Source organism: Orcinus orca, chromosome 9 (genome assembly GCF_937001465.1).
Source record: "Orcinus orca chromosome 9, mOrcOrc1.1, whole genome shotgun sequence".
Taxonomy (NCBI): Eukaryota; Metazoa; Chordata; class Mammalia; order Artiodactyla; family Delphinidae; genus Orcinus; species Orcinus orca.
The window spans coordinates 55,777,785-55,804,048 of record NC_064567.1 but is presented as its reverse complement, the minus strand read 5'-3'; the positions used below and the strand labels follow the sequence as shown (position 1 = coordinate 55,804,048).

General features: G+C 42.2%; 1 protein-coding gene across 3 annotated transcripts; it reads right to left on the bottom strand.

The window, feature by feature from the left end:
* Positions 1 to 6,527: 6,527 nt before the first annotated feature.
* GATAD1 (GATA zinc finger domain containing 1) lies at positions 6,528 to 18,552 on the bottom strand. Of its 3 annotated transcripts, none has more exons than XM_033420489.2 (5): positions 18,115 to 18,511; positions 17,190 to 17,315; positions 15,485 to 15,544; positions 10,578 to 10,761; positions 6,528 to 7,083 (listed from the first exon to the last, which is right to left on the bottom strand). In XM_033420489.2, the coding sequence occupies exons 1-5, from the start codon at positions 18,364 to 18,366 to the stop codon at positions 7,052 to 7,054; spliced, it is 654 nt and encodes a 217-aa protein (XP_033276380.1). In that variant the 5' UTR covers positions 18,367 to 18,511; the 3' UTR covers positions 6,528 to 7,051. The 3 variants fall into 3 exon arrangements, with proteins under 3 accessions (XP_033276380.1, XP_004265656.1, XP_033276379.1); XM_004265608.3 differs by lacking the exon at positions 6,528 to 7,083 and adding an exon at positions 7,404 to 8,885 and having other exon boundaries at positions 18,115 to 18,552; XM_033420488.2 differs by lacking the exons at positions 6,528 to 7,083; positions 17,190 to 17,315 and adding an exon at positions 7,404 to 8,885.
* Positions 18,553 to 26,264: the final 7,712 nt, after the last annotated feature.

Here is a 26,264-nt window from a genome sequence, read left to right as displayed (position 1 = left end):
GGCTATGGACGACATCATCCTATTGGTAGCTCACGAAGTCTGCCCACTTCTGAACTTCTAGCTTCTAGGAAACCCCGCGTTTAAGGTCAGCAGTCTGCTCTGCTACGGAGCCTGGGCCTAAAAGGCATAGCTCATAGTTACTAAAATAAGCAAAAAATTCAGTGTTATTTATTTTTTATTTCAGACACTAAGTGGTGATCTCATCATCCTTTGATGTTTTCCTAGTCAGTATTAATAATTCCTAACCTGGGGCTTCCCTGGTGGCACAGTGGTTGAGAATCTGCCTGCTAATGCAGGGGACACGGGTTTGAGCCCTGGTCTGGGAGGATCCCACATGCCGCGGAGCCACTAGGCCCGTGAGCCACGACTACTGAGCCTGCGCGTCTGGAGCCTGTGCTCCGCAACAAGAGAGACCGCGATAGTGAGAGGCCCGCGCACCGCGATGAAGAGTGGCCCCCGCTTGCCACAACTAGAGAAAGCCCTCGCACAGAAACGAAGACGCAACACAGTAATAATTAATTAATAAACTCCTACCTCCAACAACTTAAAAAAAATAATAAAAAATAAAAAAATAATTCCTAACCTGAAATCTAGTCATCTATTAGGAGTCTGACTGGGAGAACACTTAATGTGAGCACCAGCTATTAACTTGCAGGTTTTTCGTTTAACTATATCCAGTTGCCTCCGCTTTATATTGAAAATTCCACAAAAGGCCAGATTTTTGTGCATGTTGTTCGCTGCTGTAATCTAGAACAGTGCGCCTTGTACCAGTGATCATTCAATAAATGATAAATATTTGTGAGTGAATCATTCTTATTTCAACTGAAATTGGGATAAATTTATTCCTTTGAATAAATAAGGGGAGAAGAGAAAAACAAAATCTAATATTTTAGCCATTAACTTTTTAAGATTAGAACTGATATGATTGATTAGGAATCAGTTTTGATTGTAAAAGCAATGGAAATGGGCCATCTACAGTAGTTTCAGGAGGTATTAGAAGTATGGATTCTTTTTCTTTTTTTTTAGTTTATTTATTTGGCTGCGCTGGGTCTTGGCTGCCGCACGTGGGATCATCTTCACTGCGGCACGCAGGATCTTTTAGTTGCGGCATGCGGGATCTAGTTCCCTGACCAGGGATCAAGCTTGGGCCCCCTGCATTGGGAGCATGGTGTCTTAACCACTGGACCACCAGGGAAGTCCCAGAAGCATGGATTCTTAAATTAAATGGACATTTTACATTCCCCTAGTAAAATACTCAATACTCATGAATATAAAGAAAGAATATATATAAAATGTCAACACTAGACAAGGCATTATGTCATGGAGTCTACTCATTTTCTAGGCAACCTGACATTTTTTACAGAACTGGTATAGGACTCAGCCTCCCAGGAAGTTTCCAAGAATCAAACAAATCAACAACAGAAAGCAAAGAATATTCCAGAATAACAAATACCATCAACCATATGCTGAAGGGGAAATTTTTAGAGGTTTTAGACAGAAAGGTGAAATGACGCATTTTGGCTAGACATTTATTCTGGCCAGATATTTTGTAGGAATCAGTGTCAGTTAAAAAGAATGCGACAGCTTCTTCACGGAAGTAAAAATGCTGAGAGCTAAGCCACTGATTTTCAAAACATTTTCACCACAACCCAGAGTAATACATTTTCCATCATGATCTAGTCCATATGTTCACATGGCTGAAACTAAAGTTTCACAAAACACCTACTCTTACCACATGTGATATTCTCTGACATTTTTCTCTTTTATTCTATTTCACACAAATAATGAAATTCTTACCCATACATGGGTTGAGACTTGCAAATTGAAAAACTCTGGCCTAAAGAGGAATAAAGTACTGGCATATAGAATTGCTTTATATCTAATGAATATATATATATGTAAAACACATACACAAAACACTTTAAACTTACTGCTTTCTCAGAGAAGTAAAACTCACCTAAGTAGAAGCATGCACTAGTGTTCAAGAGTTATAAAATTCTACAGTTGGTAGAATCTTTGTTGTTGTTGTTGTCTTTGATGCAACTTTCTTTATTCAGTAGCATTTGGGAAACTCATATTCTCTAGTAAATACAGATAAGTGGATTCACCATAAAGTCAATCCCACCACAAAATTATTTGGGTAAATTACCAAATTAGTTTACCTTTCCCCATTTTGAAGGGATTACAGACTTTTTAAATCATCCCACATGTAAATTAAGCAATATTTTTTTTTTCTTTTTTTGGCTGCACCGTGTGGCTTGCTGGATCTTAGTTCCCCGACCAGGGATTGAACCTGGGCCAGGCAGTGAAAGCACTGAGTTCCAACCACTGGACTGCTAGGGAATTCCCAAGTCTTTAACCTTTTTAGTTGATGTCTCTTCCTTTTAAGGATACTGGGACAAACTGTACAAGTTCAGTTAGGTGACAATATCTGGAGATGATCAGAGTTCAACTGATGAGTAAAACATTAAATACGTTTAACTGTAAGTTGAGGATGGTGAAAATCTTAACTATTTTTCAAGTTTTAGGGCAGGGTCTTGGTTGATTGAATATAGATCCAACCTACTCTATGGCCTCTGACCACAGCTTCCTCCTGGCAGCTCAGAAATGTTTGCAGCTGTAACTGGTAGTGTCAGAGAGCCTTGATTATGAAGGGAATGAGCCCAGAGGCTGATGGTCCAGCACAGCAGAGGTGGGATTGGAATCCTTCCTCTCTGGGGCCCTGTTGGCACCTGATGGAGAGGAGGCCAGAGGCTCTGAGGACTCCCTCCTGTATCTTATAATATGATCGATGCACAATGATCCTAAGGGGGAGTTGGGGGAAAGTGGGGTTGACATTGCAACCCACCACCACTACCAGAACAAAAGCCCTCAGGATAAACCCATGGAGAGTAGCAGTTCCTCCTTTATCTTTTTCACCTGTGAGTAATAAGCACAGGGCCAGTCTAACTGGAACGGTTTTTTAAATTTTTTTTAAAAAGAAAAAAATTAAACAGGTATCCCATTCTCTTTGGGAACCCTTGCTTTCAATTGCCCTTCTTAAACGATCTTGTCCAATGGGAAGGTTCCCCATAACAGCCATTGTGATTCTAGGTTGTCTTAGTTAAGATTTTGCCATTTATGTATTTACAGCCTCCAGGACCGCAGTTCTTAGATATAAATTAGGCAGGTGTGCCGGAAGGTGGGGAGCTCAATTCTTTGAGACTTGAGGACTCCACTTCTTTAGCTACACCTTGGGTCTCTCAAAGCCAAACTGCGTGGTGTTTTACAGTATACCTTGTTACACGGACAATTTCTTGAGGTTGGTAGGTGACCTAGTGTCAAAATAACCCATTCGGTGACCAACTTACCCTAGCAGAGGAGTCTTAGGTGGCCAGATCTCTAACAGCTTTGCCCACCAATTTTGTAGCGCTGGCTTCCAAGATACCCATTAGTAATAGATCTACTATTTTTTTCTGAGAAGATTTCTATATAGTGGTGGACACTCTAACGGCTTTAAATATTTCGAATTCCGCCTACTTAAGATCTTGGTGTGCGGGTGGTGAAAAGAGCCTGATATTTCTCGTCTTAATTTAATGCCCCAAGTCCCCCAACGGTTTATAATTTGGACTTACCTTGAGGCTTTGTGAGTCTCCTAACAGCTGCTATCTTGCTTCCTTTAGATTGACAGGTACCCATTATTTTCCCTTGTTAAAATAATCCTAATTCAACCAGATTTACTGTTTCTGGCTGCCTCTGCAGTTCCTGAGACCCGTCAGGAACTTCCCCAAGGCGCTTACCTTGTAGATGAGGTCGGCCACAAATCCAAATGCTGTCGCCCATTAGGTCTGGTGTTTCTTACACCCCAGTCTTCCACCCGGAAGGGTCTGGACGAACAAACTCGAAGAGCTCAGAAGGCAAAATAACGGGATCCCAGGGAGCGGCAAAGAGGCAGTGAACCCGAAGGGCTCCGAGGCTAACTTCAGCTGAGTCCGGGAGCCTTCCGGCATCTCCAGCAGCAGTCTTCAGGACCCACCTCCTCACCAAAACTGTAAAGTGACAAAACTAAAACAACTTAGTAATGAATTTGATGTCCTTTAGTCAAGGGAAAACAATCCATCGATGAGGGGAGCGCAGTACCTCCCAGCAGTGCAGCCCTCTCCCAGAACGCTGGGCAGTTGTGAGTTTCACGCAGCCTTAAGAGGCAACGTGGAAACAGCCTGATTGGTCAGGAGGTGGGGATTTCTTTAGGAGGCAAGCAGCTTCTTTTGCTAAGGGTCAGTGAAATGAGCCACAGCTGAGCTAGCGGACTGTGACTGGTGTATATCAGGTTCCTTGACAGGTGAGGAATTACCTTTACCAGGGCTAATTGGCATAGAAAGGCCTTTGATGATCTTCCTAAATTGCCCCAAAGCAGGATGCTAGCAGATCTCTTCCTCTCTTTGTAGAAACTGAAGGCTTTATCAGCTGAATTTTATATACTAAGAAGGAGCCTGAGCAGTGGTTCTCATTTCTGCTGCATGTCAGAGTCACCTCAGGAAATTTAAACTTTTTTTTGTATTTTTAAGTTTTACTAGATACTTTGGAACCTAATGAGGTCCCAGTCTTATCCCCACAGATACTGATTTACTTAGTTGCTTGTGGGAACTTTCCAGCAGGGTTTTTTTTTGTGTTCTGTATTTTGTTTTTGTTTTTGAAGTTCCAGAAGTGATTCTAATGTGTTCGTGATTCACTTATATAAAGGTGGGAAAGGGCAGAGGAATCTAAAAACATGTTTAAAATCCATATGATTAATTATTAAAATATAAAACGGGGATAACTGAGTGAGATATTTGTGAATCTGCTAGGTGCAAAGCACTTGCAACTGCTCACGGAGGAGAATGAAAAGAAAAGGAATTTTCCTTCAGCATGAGATTATGGTTTTGGCCTTTGTAAGTTCAGAACCTCTTAGTCGTGTTAATAGAGCCACAACCATGAGGACCACCAAGTACGGTGGTGCAGGACATGCCCTGACGGACAGTCCTGGCTGAGTGGAGAATGGACTCCAGCCCTGGGACTCTCCCCCAGCCCTCAGGTGGCCGCCGTATTGAAACCCTCACAGACACCAACATGTAGTAATAGCAGCCCTGACATGAGGCCTGAATCACAAAGCTGCCCACTTCCTCCCTCTTCCAAATTTAGGGCACTGTAAGGACAAATAGAAATTTAAAATAAGAAACTTAAGGGCTTCCCTGGTGGCGCAGTGGCTGAGAGTCCGCCTGCCGAGCTCGTGCCCCGGTCAGGGAGGATCCTACCTGCCGCGGAGCGGCTAGGCCCGTGAGCCATGGCCGCTAAGCCTGCGCGTCCGGAGCCTGTGCTCCGCAACGGGAGAGGCCACAACAGTAAGAGGCCCGCGTACCGCAAAAAAAAAAAAAAAAAAGCAGCTTAATTCCCTCTGTTAAAAATAAGGCAAAAGGTTTCCCTTTTTTGTCGGAATACTTACCTTAGAAAACTTGCATTTTCTCAGTCTCCTTGAAATGTATCTTTTTAGAAACTAAATAAGTCTCTGTCAGTTTTGCGATCTAGTAATGTTTTTCTCAAGGACCTGGGTGCCATCTCTTTGAAATGTAACTGTCAGGAGACAGCACCCCTGTCCTCCAGTTTCTGTGGGAGGGTGGGAGCCAGACTTCAGTGCTCCGAATTGTTAAAGTACCTCCTGTCATAAAGACGTTTGTCCCCCCTGCCCCCCATAAAGTCAATTAGCTAACGTAGGTGGTCACCCCAATCACCAGGTAAATTTAGGAAGAACTGTGTGTGATTAATGGTGCTGTCAAGTTCTCTTAAATGATGACTAGTTACTGTTTATCTTGAGAACCTGTATGTAATGACCACACTGTGTGGCTGCATAAAAGGGTGAGATTTCTTTCTGTCTTTGCAACCTCAGCCAGTTGCCTGTGATGAGCAGCACATGCTGGTTTAATCCTCAGTCAGTAATAAAAGTGTTTTCTTTTTCTACTACCTTTGTGGAGGGGATGTCTGAATTGAAAGTTTTTTCAAATTGTATTTCCCCAACAGCACCTTCACTCTGTATTCTAAAGTTACTGTCTTCTTCCACGCTCCCAATGCAAGGGGCCCGGGTTCGATGCCTGGTCAGGGAACTAGATCCCACATGCTGCAACTAAGAGTTCTCATGCCGCAACTAAAGACCCCACATGCCACAACGAAAAGAGCCCGCATGAGCAACAAAGATCCCGCCTGCCGCAACTAAGACCCAGTGCAGCCAATAAATAAATAAATAATTTAATTAATTAAGTTACATCTTTTTAACTCGCACCTTCCCTATCCACAGGGAGAAGTATTGAAGGTATAGAAGGTGTTTTTGTTATAAACTTGCTCCCTTCTACCCAGCTTCTGCTAAACAGGTGGAAATAGGAGTTATGGTAATTCCAAATGGTGATGATGTTACAAGAAGTTGAGGTTATGTTTGTAGCTTTTGTTTGTAACTGGGTAATTAATTTATGCCAGTCTGTCATGTTGAATAAGAAATACTGGTTAATAATTCCCACTTGTTGTTTGGTTTTTAATTTTGTATACACATTTTGACAGTTAGAAATTAGTTTTTTATAATACAATCTATTCATCTTTCCCTTTGTGATATCCTTCATTACTTTTCAATTTAAAAAAATTACCAAAGTAATACATGTACACAGTTTTTATAAAAAGAAGGCCAAGTAATTCTAAATAGCTTGTAACGAAAAACAACAGTTTCTTGCTTTATCTTTCAGTGTCTCAGTATCAGTCAGGATTTGATTAGAGAAACAGAGCCACTAGGAATGAAATAGAATGAAGTATCTATTATAGAGATTTTACCTTACACAACTGTGGGAGCCCGCTGAACAGTCTGTATAAGGCTTTTGCTTCTGTGTCTGGGCTGGGGCCTAAAATCAGTAGGGCAGGCAGTCTGAAAGGGAAGATGGATTTGAAGTGGAGGAGAGCACTGCCTCAGCCTCTCACCCCTCTGGCGACAAGGCTGGGAACATAGTCTGGGGCCACATCAGTGCAGGCCTTCCATCACAGGAGAAAAGCTATGGATCTACGCTGTGAGTAAGAGGAGCCATTTGGTGTCTGTTAAGGAGGAATATGAAAATTCGATCTTTATTTTAAAAGATATTACACAAGTATCTAGGAATTTATAAACAAATCGTCCATATATACACTGGTTTTTAAATATTTCATTTTAATAAATACCTTATGTTAAATGTTCATTTGATCTATCAGCCATTCTTTGAGTTTCCTAATATCTATTACATACTGATGACGAATCTGTCATTCCAAATTATGAGTACTACAACAGTGGTGTCTTCTATTTACACCATTTTGTGGTAGAAAGCCCTATTTAATTGTTTAAACGAAATAAATAAATGCATGAAATAAATCCAAAGATACACTGTGAAAAATACATTTTAATCCAAAAGTCTGAATATTAGCATTTAGTTATTTACAATGGTATTTACAATCAATTTTACTATAACTTTTGTGGAGAAAGAACTATGTACATAGAGCTATCTATCTACAACATACAAACCATAACTTCCTTACAACATACAAACATTAACTGTGTAGAAAAATGGTAACAGTTAAAACTCCTACAATTCAAAATCACCATAATTAAATTAGATCCTGACAAATTTTGCTAGGGTTGAGGAATAATGGTCCAGTCAGAACAGGAGAGGAAGCAAGTGTGTGCAAATCCCACTTCTTCCCTCTTTTAAATTGTTGCTCCCTTACTTAGCTGACCTACACTTGAAGTAAAACCTGTCCCTGAATTCTGAATAGAATTCCTGTGCCTGGACTTCTAAGTCCCAGACATTGTTTTAGGCCTGTTATTATGAGTACATAGCAGATGGTTTTAACTTTGGGGTGGACTTTTTTTAGATATCAGTGCTAATGATTAATCATTTTTATGACTGCCCAATGTTTGTTCTAATGGTGGTCAAGAAACTACTGCTCAGGGATACCTGAACAGTACGTTTCCTGTGTGTTTTTAGTGAAGTTGTCTGTCTGAACTATAAACTTAATGTTTTGATTAAGCCTCACTCTGACTGAGAAGGTAGGTGAGAGCAGTGAAGAGCAGCTCTATTAAGATCAACCAAATGATTCTGAATCCCTGCTTACTACAGAAGAACTGGATGAAAGTTTTAAAAAGCCTAGGCTAATAACATCATCCACCAATCACTTTCCTTAAGGTTAAAGCAGCCAACAGTCTGTCACAGCATTTTCTAGATGATAAAATAAAGCTTTTCTTTAACTTGGTGATAGATACTGTTGCTAACGGCTACATTTTATTTGATTCAGCCCTTGGTTAGAAATTCAAACCTTAATTAATATTTTATTCTTGTAGAAAAATACAATCCATTTTATGAGTTTCTAGAAATAAATTATGGAGAAAAATAGACACTACCTGTTCCTAATTGTCTCCTTGGAAATTACAGTCTTTGCCTGGGAGGATACACACACTTAATGTGTATGTAATATTTAACTTCAAAATATATTTAATTCTTTTCTATCTCTTTTAATTTTCTAAGTGACTAGTAATAAACAAGCTAATGATTACTGGGCAGTAGAGAAAAAACTTTTAGTCATTTTTCCATCCAAGAATTTCATTAAAGAAACATGTGGCATGTCTTATGGTAGTACAAATACAAGACAACTGGAAATCCATGTTCACTTTTTAAACTACAAATGGTTGGCAACTGTTTCCTTAATAGTTATTGCAGGAGTAGGTCCAACATGAGTCCATATATAGCCCTTCTCTGGTCTGGTGGGAACTGTGGGAAATGGTGATGAACGTGACTTGAAATATTCAGAAGGTGCATGACAAACAAATTCCAAGTATTCCATCTTCCTTGGAAGATCCTCCTCTGGTCCTAGAAGGCAGCCAACATTCACATTTTTGAAGATATATATCATTTCCATAAAATGTTAAAATTCCTAGACACTAGGAGAAACTGGTCTGGTGGTAACTTGACATTAGCCCTTGAAACATATATTATTTTGAAGTTACTTTCCATCATTTTTTTCTGCTTTAATTGCTTAAGGAATATAGCATTCTCCCCAAAATATAACTCAATATAGAAAGGATTCTAAAAATAATATGTAGCTTTATATAGTGTTTATTATGTCAACACTGTTCTAAGCACTTGATATATATATATCAATACTTTGAATCCTCACAACAACCCTCTGAGTTAGGCACTATTATTATTCCCATTTTACATGAGGAAATAAGGCAAGAGAGAGCAAGGAACCTGTCTGGGATCACATAGTTAGTAAGTGGCTGTCCTAGGAACCCAGACAGTCTAGTTCCAGAGCCTGTGCTCTGAACCTTTATGCTATACTGTCTCCTTTACAATCTGAGGATTAGGAAGAGGAGGTGAGATAGAAGTCCTAGAGGTGATTCAGTCATGTTACTGCCTCTGCTGACAATCCTGTCTGATAGAACAGGTTAATGAAAGTTCACTCTTCTATGTATCAATACTTACAAGCAGAAGACTAAAACTGCTTGGTCATGTATCAAACTTGACATGCAGCTGGGAATAACAGTGGTACTTTACTTGTCCTTGAGTTCTCTCTGAAAAAAACCTTTTGTATCTTTTTTCTTAGAATGCAAAAGTAACGTATGCCCATTGCAGAAAGGTTGAAGAGTTTGGGGTAATTTTAAAACTCTGAACACTTTCAAAATTCTATTTATCAACAACTTCTTCTTGTGAGTCTACGTCAAGAACCAATTCTTTAGTCAGCCTTGAAATTAATGAGTACAGTGGCTGCCATTTCAACTACCAACAATGATATAAAAGGTTGCAAAAGGTCTAGGATGATGTGTGTGACATCTAGAGGGACACATAATGAGAATTTGTAAGATTTTAGACACAAATGTGACAGCTCCTCTAGAAATCATTTTTGAGTAAATTTTTATATGTTACCTAAATAACCTAGTTCTTGAGCAATAAATTCTTTTAATAGAGTTTAACCATGGGTCACTCAGAAAAATCTTATCCACATAGCATTCTAGTACGTGCATACTATACTGCCCCAGAACTCAAAATAACGTATAGCCCTCAAACCCCAGCTATATAAATTTCATATTTTCTATAATAATCTCTACTTTTTTGTACTTACGCTTCTCTGTCATGGACTGAATTGTATCTCGCCAAATTCATATGTTTAAGTCCTAATCCCTAATGTGATAATATTTGGAGATAGGGCCTTTAGGGAGATAATTAAGGTTAAATGAAGCCATAAGGGTGGGGCTCTAATCCAACAGGACTGGTGTCCTTATAAGAAGAGGAAGAGATGCCAGGAGTGCACACACACAGAGGAAAGCCCCTGTGAGAAAAGGTGGCTGTCTACAAGCCAGGAAGAGAGCTCTCACTAGGAACCCACCCTGACAGCACCTTAGGACTTCCAGCCTCCAGAACTGTGAGAAAATAAATTTCTGTTGTTTAGCCCACTCAGTTGATGGTATTTTGTCATGGCAGCCCAAGCAGATGAATATACTTTCACATAATAATGGAAAATTAACTGGGTTCAAGAACCTGTCTGTTACCTGTCAAACTCACCTATGATGTAGGATGCAGGATCAAATTGGTCCCTGGGGCTAGAGAGAGTGGGAATGAGCCACGTCAGTGCTGCACTCTTCTCACAATACTGGTCCTGGATAAAACCCCTGATCTGAGCATAGTAGGGTTTTCCATCTTGTTCGTCAATTACAGAAACAACATCTCCAATTTGGTAATAGACTCCCTGGGGGAAGTAGAAGATAACCCCATATTTAAAATAAAAATAGGAGGTGGAGTCAAGATGGTGGTGTGGGAAGACGTGGAGTTAGTGTCTCCCCGCAACTAGGGCGCCTGCTGGCCAATGGTGGTGGACTCTGACGCCCAAGGAGATGGGAGGAACCCCAAAGTGAACCGGTAGGACGTAGGCGGACTGAGGGGGGAGGAGAAGTGGAAGCCAGACAGGATCAGCACCCCTGAGGCTGGGCAGATCAGGAGAGGGAGGTGGGAGGGACTCTCCAGGAAGAGCGGGAAAGGAGCAGAGGGCGATTGCCCCACCCACTCGGGCCCTGGGAGCCTGCTGAGCTCCCAGGCCCGTCCCCTGCACTCCAAAGCCCCCTCCAGGTCTCGTGGGTCCCTGGGGGCATAGGAAGGAGGCCAAGGGGAGAACAGGAGAGGCAGGTGGGAGGGGCCCTCCGGGAGGAGCAGGAGAGCAGTGGAGGGCAACTGCCCCACCCACTTGGGCATGGGGAGCCTGCTGATCTCCCAGGCTGGTCCCCTGCCCTCCAAACCCCCCTCCAGGCCGCGTGGGTCCTTGGCGCCATAAGAGGGAGGCCGGGGAGATCAGGAGAAGCATGGGGTAGGGGCCCTCCCAGACTGGAGGAGCAGGAGAGGAGAGGAGGGCATTTGCCCCACCCACTCGAGCCCAGGAAGCCTGCTGGGCTCCCAGAGGAGGTCCCCTGCCCTCTGAGACCAGGGGTGCGGGGCACGCCTGGACCCCTTCTGTTCCTTGAGCCTAAGCCCCACCCCCACAGCCCCCAGGGCCTTTTCCAGCCTGTGGGTCCTAAGCATAGGCCTCGCCCACCACCCAAACTTCACCCTTGCTTAGGCCCCGCCCTCCATAGCCAAGGCCTTCCCACACCCCTCCTTTTTTATTTCTTTTCCCTCCTCCTCTTTTTTTACTATTGTGGTACTGATGTACCTTCTGGTTGTCTATTAATCTATATTTTTATTTTTATATTCTTCCTAACATATCTGTTAGTTTCCTAGTCTAATTTTATTGTTCTTTTTTTTTTTTTTTTCCACTCCAGGCGGCCTGCGGGATCTTGGTTCACGAGCCTGGGGTCAGGCTGAAGCTCCTGCAGTGGAGCTCCAAGTCCAAACCACTGGACTAACAGAGAACCTCAGACCCCAGGGATTATTCATTGGAATGAGGTCTCACAGAGGTCCTTATCTCAGCACCAAGACCCATCTCTACCCAGTAGCCTACAAACTCCAGTGTTGGAAGCCTCAGGCCAAACAACCAGTAAGACAGGAACACAATCCCACTCATAAAAAAAAAAAAAAAAAAAAAAAAAAAATGAGATGGCAAAAAAACATGTCACAGATGAAGGAGCAAGGTAAAAACTTAAAAGACCAAATAAATGAAGAGGCAGTAGGCAATCTACCTGAAAAAGAATTCAGAGTAATGATAGTAAAGATGATCCAGAATCTCGGAAAGAGAATGGAGGCACGAGTTGAGAAAACACAAGAAATGTTTAACAAAGATCTAGAAGAACTAAAGAGCAAACAAACTGAGATGAACAACACAATAACTGACATGAAAAATACACTAGAAGGAATCAGTAACAGAATAACGGAGGCAGAAGAACGAATAAGTGAGCTGGAAGATAAAATGGTGGAAATAACTGCTGAGGAGCAGAAGAAAGAAAAAAAGAATGAAAAGAATTGAAGACAATCTCAGAGACCTCTGGGACAAAACTAAACACACCAACATTCGAATTATAGGAGTCCCATAAGAAGAAGAGAAAAAAAAAGGATCTGAGAAAATATTTGAAGAGATTACAGTTGAAAACTTCCCTAACATGGGAAAGGAAATAATCACCCACGTCCAGAAAGCACACAGAGTCCCATACAGGATAAACCCTAGGAAAAACACACCAATACACATATTAATCAAACTAACAAAATTTAAATTCAAAGAAAAAATATTAAAAGCAGCAAGGGAAAAACAAAAAATAACATACAAAGGAATCCTTATACGGTTATCAGCTAATTTTGCAGCAGAAACTCTGTAGGCCAGAAGGGAGTGGCAGGATATACTGAAAGTGATGAAAGGGAAGAACCTACAGCCAAGATTACTCTACCCAGCAAGGATCTCATTCAGATTCCATGGAGAATTCAAAAGCTTTTCAGACAAGCAAAAGCAAAGAGAATTCAGTACCACCAAACCAGTGCTACAACAAATACTAAAGAAACTTTTCTAAGCGGGAAACACAAGAGAAGAAAAAGACCCACAAAAACAAACCCAAAACAATTAAGAAAATGATAATAGGAACATACATATCGATAATAACCATGAGTGTAAATGGATTAAATGCCCCAACCAAAAGACACAGACTGGCTGAATGGGTACAAAAACAAGACCCATATATACGCTGTCTACAAGAGACCCACTTCAGACCTAGGGACACATACAGACTGAAAGTGAAGGCATGGAAAAAGATATTCCATGCAAATGGAAATCAAAAGAAAGCTGGAGTAGCAATACTCGTATCAGATGAAATAGACCTTAAAATAAAGATTGTTACAAGAGATAAGGAGGGACACTACATAATGATCAAAGGATCAATCCAAGAAAAAGATATAACAGTTATAAATGTTTATGCACCCAACACAGGAGCACCTCAATACATAAGGCAAATGCTAACAACCATGAAAGGAGAAATCGACCGTAACACAATAAAAGTAGGGGAATTTAACACCCCACTTACACCAATGGACAGATCATCCAATCAGAAAATAAATAAACACAAGCTTTAAATGACACAATAGACCGGATAGATCTAATTGATATTTACAGAACATTCCACCCAAAGGTGGCAGAATACACTTTCTTCTCAAGTGCACATGGAACATTCTCGAGGACAGATCACATCTTGAGTCACAAATCCAGCCTGAGAAAATTTAAGAAAACTGAAATTGTATCAATCTTCTTTTCTGACCACAATGCTATGAGAGTGGAAATCAATTACTGGAAAAAAACTGTAAAAACCACAAATACGTGGAGGCTAAACAGTGTGCTACTAAATAACCAAGAGATCACTGAAGAAATCAAAGAAGAAATCAAAAAATACATAGAAACAAATGACAATGAAAACACGATGACCCAAAACCTATGGGACGCAGCAAAAGAAGTTCTAAGAGGGAACTTTATAGCAATACAATCTCACCTCAAGAAACAAGAAAAATCTCAAATAAACAATCTAACCCTACACTTAAAACAACCAGAGAAAGAAGAACAAAGAAAACCCAAAGTCAATAGAAAGAAAGAAATCATAAAGAGCAGAAATAAACAGAAACGAAGAAAACAATAGCAAAGATCAATAAAACTAAAAGCTGGTTCTTTGAAAAGATAAACAAAATTGATAAACCCTTAGCCAGACTCATCAAGAAAAAAAGGGAGGGCTTCCCTGGTGGCGCAGTGGTTGAGAGTCCACCTGCCAATGCAGGGGACACGGGTTCGTGCCCCAGTCTGGGAAGATCCCACATGCCGCAGAGCGGCTGGGCCCGTGAGCCATGGCCGCTGAGCCTGCGTGTCCGGAGCCTGTGCTCCGCAACAGGAGAGGCCACAACAGTGAGAGGCCCGCAAACCCCCCCAAAAAAAAAAAAAAAAAAGAAAAAAGAGAAAAAGGGAGAGGACACAGATCAATAAAATTAGAAATGAAAAAGGAGAAATCACAACTGACACTGCAGAAATACAAAGGATTAAAGAGACTACTACAAACAACTATATGCCAATAAAATGGACAACCACGAAGAAATGGACAAATTCTTGGAAAGGTACAATTCTGCCAGACTGAACCAGGAAGAAACAGAAAATATAAACAGACCTATCACAAGTAATGAAATTGAAACCATAATTAAAAATCTTCCAACAAACAGAAGTCCAGGACCAGATGGCTTCACAGGTGAATTCTAACAAACATTTAGAGATGAGCTAACACCTATCCTTCTCAAACTCTTCCAAAAAGTTGCAGAGGGAGAAACACTCCCAAATTCATTCTACGAAGCCACCATCACCCTGATACCAAAACCAGAAAAAGATATCACAAAAAAAGATTATAGACCAATATCACTGATGAACATAGATGCAAAAATTGTGAACAAAATACTAGCAAACAGCATCCAACAGCACATTAAAAGGATCATACACCATGATCAAGTGGGAGTTATCCAAGGGATGCAAGGATTCTTCAATATATGCAAATCAATCAATGTGATACACCACATTAACAAATTAAGGAATAAAAACTATATGATCATCTCAATAGATGCAGAAAAAGCTTTTGACAAAATTCAACACCCACTTATGATAAAAGCTCTCCAGAAAATGGGCGTAGAGGGAACCTACCTCAACATAATAAAGGCCATGTACGACAAACCCACAGCAAGCATCATACTCAATGGCTCCACACCATACATTTTCATTTTAAAAACGATTCCCATAATCTACATTAAAAAATACTTAAGATCCTCATATCGTATTTCATTAGGCAACTTCCTCTCCCAACTCAGCTCTGGATGAGATGTTTTATAATAGCCACCTACAGGGAAAAATAGCTTAGAAAGGAACAAAAACCACAATCACACCTTATACAGAGTAGCAGAGACTTTTTGACTAACCCAGCATTTTAGTAGCACATTGTACAATAAATTCAAACCTTCCTTCAGTAACTACAGATGCTCACCTTGTAGAAGATTGATTCTGCAGTGATTATGGTGGAAACTGACTCAGGGGCTTTGATGGGCTGTGAAAAGACAAAAGTAAAAATATTAGCACATTCATAATGTGTGTGTTTGTGTGTGTGTGTGTGCGTGTGTGTGTGTGTGTGTGCGTGTGTGTGTAGCGTGTACAGGCATTTTTCCAGCCATATATGAGAGTTCTGTAATTTAAGAAATACTAAAGTTGTTGTTTGGTGACAAGAACTGCAGTAAAAAAGAAAAAAAAGTGCTTTTCTGATCGTTGTGGCAAAGCCTGGTCTGAATACTTCTGCTACCTTTAGCTTAAAAATTGCTGAGCCCCAAAGGACCGGCTCCTGACTACGTGGCTGAAATCTAACAGAAGCCTTCTCAAAGCTTTACTACACATTCTAGTTATAAAAAAAATCTGGCTCTAATGGCCTGAGCATGACGGAGGTGGGAATAATAAAAAACGTGTCTCCTCAAAGACATTTTCCATCTCCACTTAACTATGGAACTAGTTATGACAGTATCATCAGAACTAATTTTCTAGCAAGCCTGAACCAAGGCTAAAGGAAACTTTCTTGGGAGTTCTTAGTAACTTGCCACCACTCAACCATCATTGAAATTCCTTCCTAAGCTGTGACACACACTTTCACGCCACAACACAGTAACTAGGCCTTCCCAAATATGTCTTGGTATTATCCTTGAAGAAAGGCGTTGTTAGAGAAATTGATATTAAAATACTTGCAGAGAACATATTCCACCATACTTAAGAGGAAAACATGTTTAGAGCATTTAAGTGTATACAACTATAGTCCAATATTTACATGTTTTGTCTAGTCAATAAACACCTCATTTTAGAAAACTGAATTATAAAACTCTTATATAAATTAGGGGCAACTATTCTAAACAAGAAAAAGGATCCACAATCTGCACAAGAATATAACGCAAGGCTTCTCTGAGTTTTTTAAATAAACACACCCAACTTCAGAAATGCCTTTACTGGTAAGTGAAGCATTCCTGTTCTGAAAGCAAAGAGTACCCTACTGAGGTTTTAAAAAAATAGTATATAATGCATTGCCCATTTTGTTTGACCACTGTCCCTTGTATTTACAAAAACAATGAGAATTTACTGCAACAAAAATATGCTTTCCACTACCCCAGCACAAGTCTTTCGACCATCTACTTTCTCACAGAAGAAGAGATAAAGAAGATTTAGTAAAATTTTTCATTCATATTCATCAAGTTGATCATTATAAATCAGTAAGAAACGTCTTCTGGGGCCATAATAACAAACAAATATGGAAATGAATGAGTTTCGGTATTATTTACTTAGAGCTTTAAGAATGAAAAAAAAAAAGTTTTCCCAGTATACCTGGCCACACCAAGAACTATAACCCCATCTCATCCTTTCCAGAGAACCCAGTAAAATGCGCTGGAGGTTTAGGCTTCTTTTAGAATATTTTATATTTCCCAGAGAAAAAAATAAAAGCTAAAAAAACAGAGACAGGGTATTATTAACTTTATAAACAGTAAGCCTCCTACAACAGAGCTCACTCCCTTTTAGAAAGTCTGGACCAGTCCCCAGAACACTACAGAATAGCTGCCAGAGCAGAGTCCAAGTTCAGTGATGAGAGATGAAGGCAGTGGCAGGACACACTACATACACAATGCCATTACAGTACAAGACACTGTCCACAATCATCTTACATTTTTTAATTTAAAAATATGTCTTCTCCCTTTTCCTTTAGTGGAAACTTTCTTTTCAGCAGCTGGAGCAGATTTGTATTTAGTGTTTCTGAGCCGAGCGGACCTCCTGTGAATTTCCTGCTTACTCTGTTACATAAACAATTAAAGAACAAAAAAGAGAAAGAAATAAAAAGTGCAGAAAGGTTGCTGTCCCAATACAAACATCTTACAAGGATCCCAGAGTATGCACTTTAAACGATCATTTAAAAATTAAGTAAGAGTGCACCTTTTGTTTTTATGGCGGGTAATCACACCAACTGGCCTAATTCAAACAGGGAGAGCCTTAGGCAAGCGTCTCCAGAGCATTGAAAAAGGTGTGAGCTACTTGTGATAGGTCAAAGGGCAGCAACAAGAGTCAGTCCAGGCCAAGGCAAGAACTATTCATCGGTTGTGTTTATAACAGAAAAATGCTTAAAAACTCAACTCTCCTACGCCAGAGAACGGGTTTGGTATGCCACCTCCTGCAATGTAATACTTATGCTGCCACTGAAAATGATGACATGATAATCTTAATAGCACGACATTATGACAAAATGAACTTTATTAACAGGTAAAGAGGTCCAGTAGCATGACCCTGCTGACATCTCTATGTATACATGTGTATACTGAGATGTCTGGTTGCTATCCAAAACATTACAATGGGGGGATTTCTGAAGCGTTTTCACTTTTCTTGCTTCTCTAGCCTTTCAGTTCCACACTAGAAAAGGTGCTGAGAATGGGCCGAACCAAAGACCATGTTCTCAACCGGGATGGGAAGGGGCGGCCCGGCCCAGTATGAGCACGGCGATCCCGGGAGGCCCCCGCCCGCCCCCTCCGCGCCCACCCGGCCTCCGCCCGCCAAGCGCCCGGTCGACCTCCGCCGGAGGGAGGGGCCGGAGGAGCTCACCTGCTTGCCGCCCCCGCCCCCGTTGCTCTGCGGAGGGGCGGCCGAGGTGCTGGCGAAGGTCGCCGCGCCGAAGCCGCCACCGCCGCCACTGCCCCCCGTCCCGCCGGCCGCCCCCGAGCCGGCGCCCCCGCCGCCCGCGCCGCCCCGGCCCGTGCAGTGGTGGCAGAGGATCTCCCCCTGCGGGCCCTTCTTCCACATGGAGGACGATGTGGTCTTGCAGACGCTGCAGGTGGGCTTCAGGCCCAGTGGCATCGTGGCCGGCTCGGGCGGCCCCCGCGGGCGCAGCGACACGGGAATGGCGACCGCCGGCTTTCGGCGGCCCGCTGGCCGGCCCGTCACTCCCAAAGACAGAAAGAGCGGCCGGGCGCGGCGCCGAGCTGTCCACCCTGGGACCAGGCCGCGGCCGCTGCCCCCTGGAGGCAGGAAGCCTGTTCCGCCCGCTCCACCGCCCGCTCCAGCCCCCTGCGGTCCCGGCGCCGGGAGGCGGGGCCGGGGCGAGGCCTGGCCTGGGAGGAAAGCCGAGCCTTGGCCTGGGGAGGTTTCCGGCGATGCGCGGGGCCCGCGCCCAGGCCGGCCCGCCTGACCGGAAGTGCCCCGCCCGGGACTCCTGGGACAGAGCACGGTTCGCGGAATTTCCGGTCTTAGGCCTATGATTGACTACTAAAATACTGCAGGCTCAAGTATAACTAAAATTCAGATAATCAGCGAATAACTTTTTAATATGAGTGTATCCCATGCAATATTCGTTGTTTATCTGAATTCAAATATAACTGGGCATCCTGTATTTTTATTTGTTAAATCTGGCACTCCTACTTAGGACCCCTTTACACTCTTTAAAGTTATAATTTAGACCCCCAAATACGTTTGCTTATAAGGGTTATATCCATGGACATTTGTGTATTAGGAGTTGAAACATTTTCAAGCCAAAGATGCCACGCATACATTCATTGGCCCTTGAATGACAGTGTTCGTATCCTCTGAACTGTACGCCAGGGACAGAGTGCTGGTTTGGTATTGTTGGGGAACAGGTTTGGCCCCGAGAACCGCCAGAAAGGGTCTTGGGACCTCTGTGGACCGTACTCAAGGATAGCTGGCCCAGGACAAGGGCATCATGAGAATCCAGCCTCTATTAATGTCACTGGTCAGTACAGGGCTCACCAGAGAAACGAGTCACCCCTCAGCCTCACTTAGTGGAGCAGTGGTTGCATACTTGTCTTCATGATCCTGGGTTTTCTAGACTTGATGTTCTTGGACAGATCATGATGAATATGTTGGTGGAGTGCTGGGGAAAGAGGAAGAAGAAAACTGTACTGAACGCCTTATGATGTCGTGAAACCACATTTAGTGCTTATGCCAGTCATGGAACAAGATATTATCCATATTTTACTGTTAACTGATGATCAACAGAGGGACCGTGATTTGGCCCAGATGCCCACATGGCCACTGGTCTTGGAAGCACATCTGGACAGGCCTTTGAAGCAGCTCTGGGTCCTGAGTTGTGGCTCGGTCATCCTGGCTCTGAGTCTGGGGTTCTCCAATAGTAAAACAAAATATTAACTGCTTTCCAGACCATTATGGGGTTTAAGACCAATTGTGAAAGTGGTTGAGGAGAGTAGGTACACAGTGTTGTCTCCTTATTGTAGAACAATGCACTCTGTGAGGGGTGTCTAGGTACTAAATTCCATGCTCCCTAATATATCTCTCCCTCTAGTGCACCTGTCTTTGCACTTCATCTCCAAATTACTGCCTCTCATTCACTGAAGACTTAGGCCCTTGGATCACCAGCTTCCTCTTCACCAAAGGACACCATCCTGGATCTGGTCCATATCCATATGTGTAACCACTCAACACACTCTTTTCTCCATTTCTCCTCATCCCAACACCTCCATCTCTCCTGTCCTTGCTAGCTCCCATAGCTCCTGGTCACACCCTCTACCCTTCTGAGATCATCAGGAAGAACTACATTTTTTTCCTGGTTTTAAAAAAAAAATTTACAACCTTTTAGAATTAAGTATAATACACATACTGTAAAGTATCCAGTGCATCTGTGTACAGGTTGATTATCACGAAGTCACCGCACTCAGGCAACCAAATCAAGAAATAGAACATTACTACCACAAAAGCCCCTCACTTGCTCTTTATCCAGAGATTACCACTATACTGATTTCTAACATTGTAGATTCCCTTTGTCAGGGTAAGGAAGGTCCCTTCTATTCCTATTTTCATCATGAATGTGTAGAATTTTATCAAATAGTTTTCTGTATAGACAATCATAATGCTTTTTCTTCTTTATCTATTAATGTGTGGACTACACAGATAGATTTCTGAATGTTAAATTAATACTGCCACTCCTGGAATGAATCCAACTTGGTCATCATATACTATTCTTTTCACATATTGCTGGATTTGCTTTATTAATATTTTAAGATTTTTGTATCTATGTTCACGAGTGAGATAGGCTTATAATTTTCCTTTCTTGTAATATCTTTGTTAGGCTTTTGCAGCAAGGTTATGTCAGCCAAAGTAGGGACTTTGGATTTTACTCTGAGTGAGACAGGAAACCATTCGAAGCTCTTCTACTTGCTGATATGAAAAGATCTCAGACATAATTAGGAGTGAAAAAAGCAATTTATAGAACAGTGTATAGAACATGATCACTGTGTGTAAATTAAAAATCTATGTGAGTGTGGTGTGTACTTTTTTTAGTTATTTAGACAAAGAAACTGTTGACAATTGATGCTAACAGAAGTGGTGAGGGAGAGAGGCTTTCACTTTTCTTTTTGCACCCTTTTTTATCATTTGAAATATCTTTTTTTACCACATTACATGTTACTTCTATTTTAAAAAAACAATAAAAAGAGGAGAAAGTATCAAATGGAAAATAAGGAAATAGGCAGTTTCTTGGTCCTAAATATCCTCTCCTAGCCAGAGGTCCTGGGGCACAGTGGACAGTACCTAGTTCAAGGACTGGCAAGCAGACCTCCTCTCTGCAGCTCAGTCCCTTGTCTGTAAATCGACAATTGCCCCCCTCAGTGCTGCATGAAGATTTGATCAATTATCATGCTTGGCACATAGTTCTCAGTCAATACATGGGGCTTCTCCTACAAGCAGCAAAGCTATAGTATCACAAAACTCCTGTGCAGATGTAGTAGAGTGTTAATACAATAGAGCAGTATGCTGTAAGGATAAATAGGACTATGTGGCGGAGATGGTGACTGGGGCAGGGGAAGGGGGGCTGTTGGGAGGTGAGAGAAATGGGTAGGAGAAAAGGATTCAGGAAGGCACTGTCAATGAAGGCTCTGACCCAATACACTGCTCCTTCCTGGGTGCCTCAGGAAGAGCAGGAGCCACAATTGGCCTGGCCAGGGCTCCCTGAGGTGCCAAGGGAGAGATCTCAGATTGATATAAGGAGAGAGAGATACCTAGCTTGAACCCAGAGGAAGGGTTCGATTGGAGCACATAGAGATCATTTGGTGCCTATGGGGTTGTGCAAGAAAATTCTGCTGGTGGGGTATGTCTGTGTATATGTGTGTGTGTGTGTGTGTGTGTGTGTGTGTGTGTGTGTGTGTGTGTGTGTGTGTGTGTAAGCTGTGAATATAGAAATAAATACCTCTCAAGGTCTTAACATTCACACTAAGGGAAAGAAAGAAAGCTGAGTTCCCCAGGGGACTAACACTGTCAGCATGCAGTCTAATTTGCATAATTTAGGTGTTGGTAATAGTTCAGTAATTAAAACTCTTTGGAAAAGAAAAAAAAGGCAGATGCATAAAATGTATCCCAGGGCCAGTTTCTAAGAGATGAGATTCACCACATCTTGTGTCTTGGTGCGTATGGGCAGCATAGGGTTCCTTGCCCACTCACGCTCTTGCCCTGTATATATCAGGGGCACACAGTCACTGAGTCTTCTCCTGTCAAATGAGGATAATGAGAGAGCATACCTCCTAAGGTTGATGCAAGGAGTCAGCGAGTTAGTACATATGAGGTTGTAAACAACTTTTTCATCTGGTCAGTGCCTGTTTTAATGTTAACTCTGAGACTGATAAGACAAGAGGAGGCTTTCTTTTGACCAGGCTGGTTAAGTCATTAGTTATACCCCTCTCCCCCAGCTGTAATCTTGGAAAAAATGCAATTAACTCAAGTGGCCTCTTAGCACTGACAAACTAGAGAAAGAGAGCTTGTGGACTGGACACAGAGAGAAAGAGTGAGACCTATGGAACTGCAAGAAGGGAGAAAGAGTCAGGGCAGGTATTCTTGCCTTTTCGTCTTTTATCCTCAGGAGGGGCGTCATGACAGCACCGTCTCTCACTGCACTCTTACCTTCTGTGTGTAACCCAACGGAACTACTTTCTATTTAGCGTGTGTGCCCCATGGTTCCCATGCCCGTGCCTTGGCTCAGGGTGTTCTCTTTGCCGGGAACGTGCTTCCTCTCAACACGTCATACCCGGCGTACCCATCTTGCCAGAATCAGCTCAGGCATCACTTCCTCCAGGAAGCCTCATTCCAGGACTCACATGTCCTTTCTCCCCTCCCCCCAATTAAGTAGCTGTTCCTTGCGGTGGCTATTCCCTCCTTCCACCTTAGGGTACAGCTTTCTACCCGTGTCTCCTTCACCGAACTAGGAGCATGTTGAGGAAAGGAAGTTTGCCTGTTTCCTCTTTGGGTTTCTTCTACCTCCCCACACCTTGCACTTGGTAAGCAGGCGCTAATTAGCAGTCTAATGTGTGGGTTAATACATCAGTCAGCCCGTTGTCAGCTGAATGAACAGCCTCCACTCAGGACAAGTGCCTGCTCCCATTCCCCTCCTCACTGCCCCCCACCTCGTCGTCTGACTTCTCTCACCAAGCAGCCCGAATCAGCTCTCCGCGGCTCCTCACTGGCCTGCAGCCCAAGTAGGCATCTCCCTGTATCATGGCGGTCACCAACGACATCATCATCCACCAGAAAAACCAATGCCGGGGTGCTCCTGGTGGCGCAGTGGTTAAGAATGTCTGCCAGTGCAGGGGACACGGGTTTGAGCCCTGGTCCGGGAAGATCCCACATGCCGCAGAGCAACTAAGCCCATGCGCCACAACTACTGAGCCTGCGCTCTAGAGCCCGTGAGCCACAACTACTGAAGCCCGCGCGCCGCGCCTAGATCCCATGCTCCGCAATAAGAGAAGCTGCCACAATGAGAAGCCCGCGCACCGCAGCGAAGAGTACCCCAGCTCACTGCGACTAGAAAAAGCCCGTGTGCAGCAAGAAATACCCAGTGCAGCCAAAAATAAATAAATTTTTAAAAAATTATTTTAAAAAAGCCAACTTTATCATAAACGAGTCTTATTTGAAATAATTGTGCAGGATCCCTGGTGGAGTTTCATAAGCGTCTTCCTTCTGCTTGAGAGAAGGTGATGACATGGTGAGGAAGACACCATGTCCTCTGGAAGACTTTCTGCTAAGGCTTCGGGACACTCCCTGACATGGAGTCAGTTTGGAGATGCTGGCATAGGGCCCCCCTGAGACTGAGAACCATGTGCATTGGCTGTGAATGACCATTATGAGGCTCAGCGGAGGGACTTGACTCAGAGGCCCTCTCCTAGGCAGTGGGGTCCCTGGCCCACCCTGTCCTCCAACTGCCACTCCCCTAACTGTCGCTTAGAACTTTGCTTCTCAGTACCCTTGCCTGTGCCTACCTGTCCTTTAGACGACTGCTGGCTTAGGAGCTGGGAAAGCTTTTTGAGGACCAGGTGAAAGCCACATTTTGTGATTCAGGCATTTGCCAACTCTAGTTTTATAAGGAAAACTCAGCTGTCTTTGATTTTTGTTTCTTTGGTTTTGGTTTTGAGCACTCTAAAATCTTGTTGCCTCTCCCCCTTCTGATTTGCAGGACGGCTGGGGAAGAAACCAACTTGGTTGCTTGAGTATCTTTTAATGCTTCTCAGCTGTGTGTGAAGACGGCTTTCCTCAGAGGAGTTCCAGATTTTATCAAAAAAAGAAATAATTATTTTACTCTTCAAAATGTAAATATATTTTTAATATAAATAATAAATGCTCATTATAAAAATTCATACAATTCTGCTGTGATAGAGATAACCCATTCCTCTGATGTTGGATATTTAGCCTGTTTTAAATTTTTTGCAGTTACAAACAATGAATGATGTAATGAACTTCCTTACACGTGTATTGTTGCCTATTTGTGTGAGTAGTTTTATGGGATAAATTCCTTAAAATGAAACTGTTGGGTCTAACGATTGATGTTGCCAGATTACTCACCCAAAAAAGTTCACACACCTGCCGCCTCCCGTGAAGTTATCTCAGGGCTGACTTAGCCACTGGACACAGAAGGCATGTTGCCTAGGGCCCAGAATAGTTTTAGGGGTCATGAAAACTTCTTAATTTCTTTTAAAATCAGAAGAAAAAACCGAATATAATAATAATGAATATATAATATACACTGAATCCAGCCTGGATTATATTTTTTATACTAATGAAGCCATAAAATGTGCTTTTTCATATTTTATTATGGAGATGGGACCCATGAAGGCAAATGTGTGTAAGGCCCCTACAAGTCATAATGTGGTCCTGGCTTATCCATTTCTCCACACCCTTGCAACTCTGAGAATTCTTTTTAGTTTTTGCCAGTCTTTTATGCAAAACAAACAACAAAAAAAGACATTTCATGATTGTTTTTCTTTTCCTTGGTTATTTATGAGATGTGGTCTCCTAAGTTGATTTAAATTGAAAAGTTGATTTAAATTACCATTTAAATTTTCTTTATGAATTGCCTATTTATGCTCCTTTCTCATCTTTCTATTGAGTTGCTCATCTTTTCCTTGTTAAAAAAGTTCTTTTTACATTATAATATTGCAAATTTTATTTTCAGAATTTTGCATTTCAGATTTATTGCTATCTTTTTATGATGATGTTTAAAGTATTCCTGTACCCCAAATCTGGCAAGAATTTGTTACATGGTATCATTCTTACAAAGGCTTACACAAATGTTCATTGATATTTTCTTCTATGGCTATTAATATGTATGATAATATCTTTAATTCATCTGCAAGGCATTTTTGTAAAAGATGTGAAATAACTATTAAACTTTCTTTTCCAAGCATAGCTAATTGTTCCAACACCATGAGACAATAGAAATGCCACCTTTACCAAATATTAATCTCTTATTATATATATGAGTCTATTTCTTGAATCTCGTCCATCCCGTTGATCCATTTATTGGTTGCCCTGCCAGCACCACACTTTTAATTATTTAGCTTAATTATATTTTGGTCTCTGATTAGGTATATCACTATTCTCCCTCTTCCCCATAATCCTTCTCTTTCAATTTTTGTCTTGATTATTCTCACACATTTGCTCTTTCTGATGAGTTACGTTTTCAAGTGCTGAATTAAAAACTCCATAAGTTTTGTAAAATTTAGAGATTAATTTGAGGAGTACGGGGCAATTTTATAAAACAGCGTCTGCATCCCCAGGCGTGTGGTATCTTGTTCAGACCTTCTTCAGACGCCATTCCCAGCTGGTCCTCAGTTTGTCCAAGCCCTTGCCATCTCAGCAATCTCCTCAGACTCCTCCATGGCTCTCTTTGTGGGACAGGAGGTCAGTAGCAGGGGCTTCCCTGAGTCTTCATGTCCCCAGGAGGTTAACGGGGTCCTTTTTCTTTGCCATTTTTGGTCTGCTTGGTACTGGTTTTCTGAGAACTATGTTCTGCTGCAAAGCGCTGGGGCAAAGCTCATCATAATCTCTTACCTGGATTTCTGGCCTCTTTGCTTCCACTTTTGCTTACTCTGGCCCATTTTCCACACTCGTGCCTCGTGTAATCTTTCTAGTCAGATCCCCATGGCCTCCCACTGGAAGACCTTCAGTGATTCCCCATTGTATTAATTATTCATTGCTGCTGTAAAAAATTACTACAAATGTAACACCTTAACACAACACAAATTTATTATCTTACAGCTCTGGAAGTCAGAAGTCCGAAATCAGTCTCAGTGGGCTAAAATCAAGGTGTCAGCAGGGCTGTATTCTGTTCTGGAAGCTCTAGGGGAGAATACATTTCCTTACCTTTTCTGGGGGGGGGGCGCGGTACGCGGGCCTCTCACTGCCGTGGCCTCTCCCGTTGCAGAGCACAGGCTCCGGACGCGCAGGCTCAGCAGCCGTGGCTC